This window comes from Chaetura pelagica, unplaced genomic scaffold (assembly GCF_000747805.2).
Source record: "Chaetura pelagica isolate M959 unplaced genomic scaffold, ChaPel_1.0 scaffold2295, whole genome shotgun sequence".
Taxonomy (NCBI): Eukaryota; Metazoa; Chordata; class Aves; order Apodiformes; family Apodidae; genus Chaetura; species Chaetura pelagica.
The window spans coordinates 8,460-8,771 of NW_009953246.1; the positions used below are offsets into that span (position 1 = coordinate 8,460).

At 66.3% G+C, this 312-nt stretch overlaps 1 protein-coding gene across 1 annotated transcript in view; it reads right to left on the reverse strand.

The window, feature by feature from the left end:
* Positions 1-312, reverse strand: part of XAB2 (XPA binding protein 2) — a gene marked incomplete at both ends in the record, with an annotated part of 20,509 nt that overhangs the window by 6,174 nt on the left and 14,023 nt on the right. Inside the window, one exon of the mRNA XM_009997869.1 lies at positions 93-206. Coding sequence (XP_009996171.1) covers positions 93-206 — 114 coding nt within the window. The remainder of the gene's footprint in view (positions 1-92; positions 207-312) is intronic.

The window sequence follows — 312 nt, forward strand, 5'->3', positions numbered from 1 at the left end:
CCCACACCCAGACAGCCCTGTCACTGCCACTGCCACCACCCTGACACTCCAGCCCCCTCCCCAGGGGTCCCTGCCCCCCCAGGTGTCCCCACCTTGAAGCTCTCCTCGAAGTACCCGTGCTCCTCCAGGAACAGCGCGTAGTTGATGACGATCTGGGGGGTGGCGATGCGCAGGTCCAGGATGCGGTCATACACAGCCTTGGTGGACTGGGGGGCACAGGGGGTCAGCACAGGGGGGTCAGCAAGAGTTGCAAGGCAGAGGGGCAGCACCAGGAGGGCAGGACTAGGGGGGCAGCACCAGGGAGGCACATGG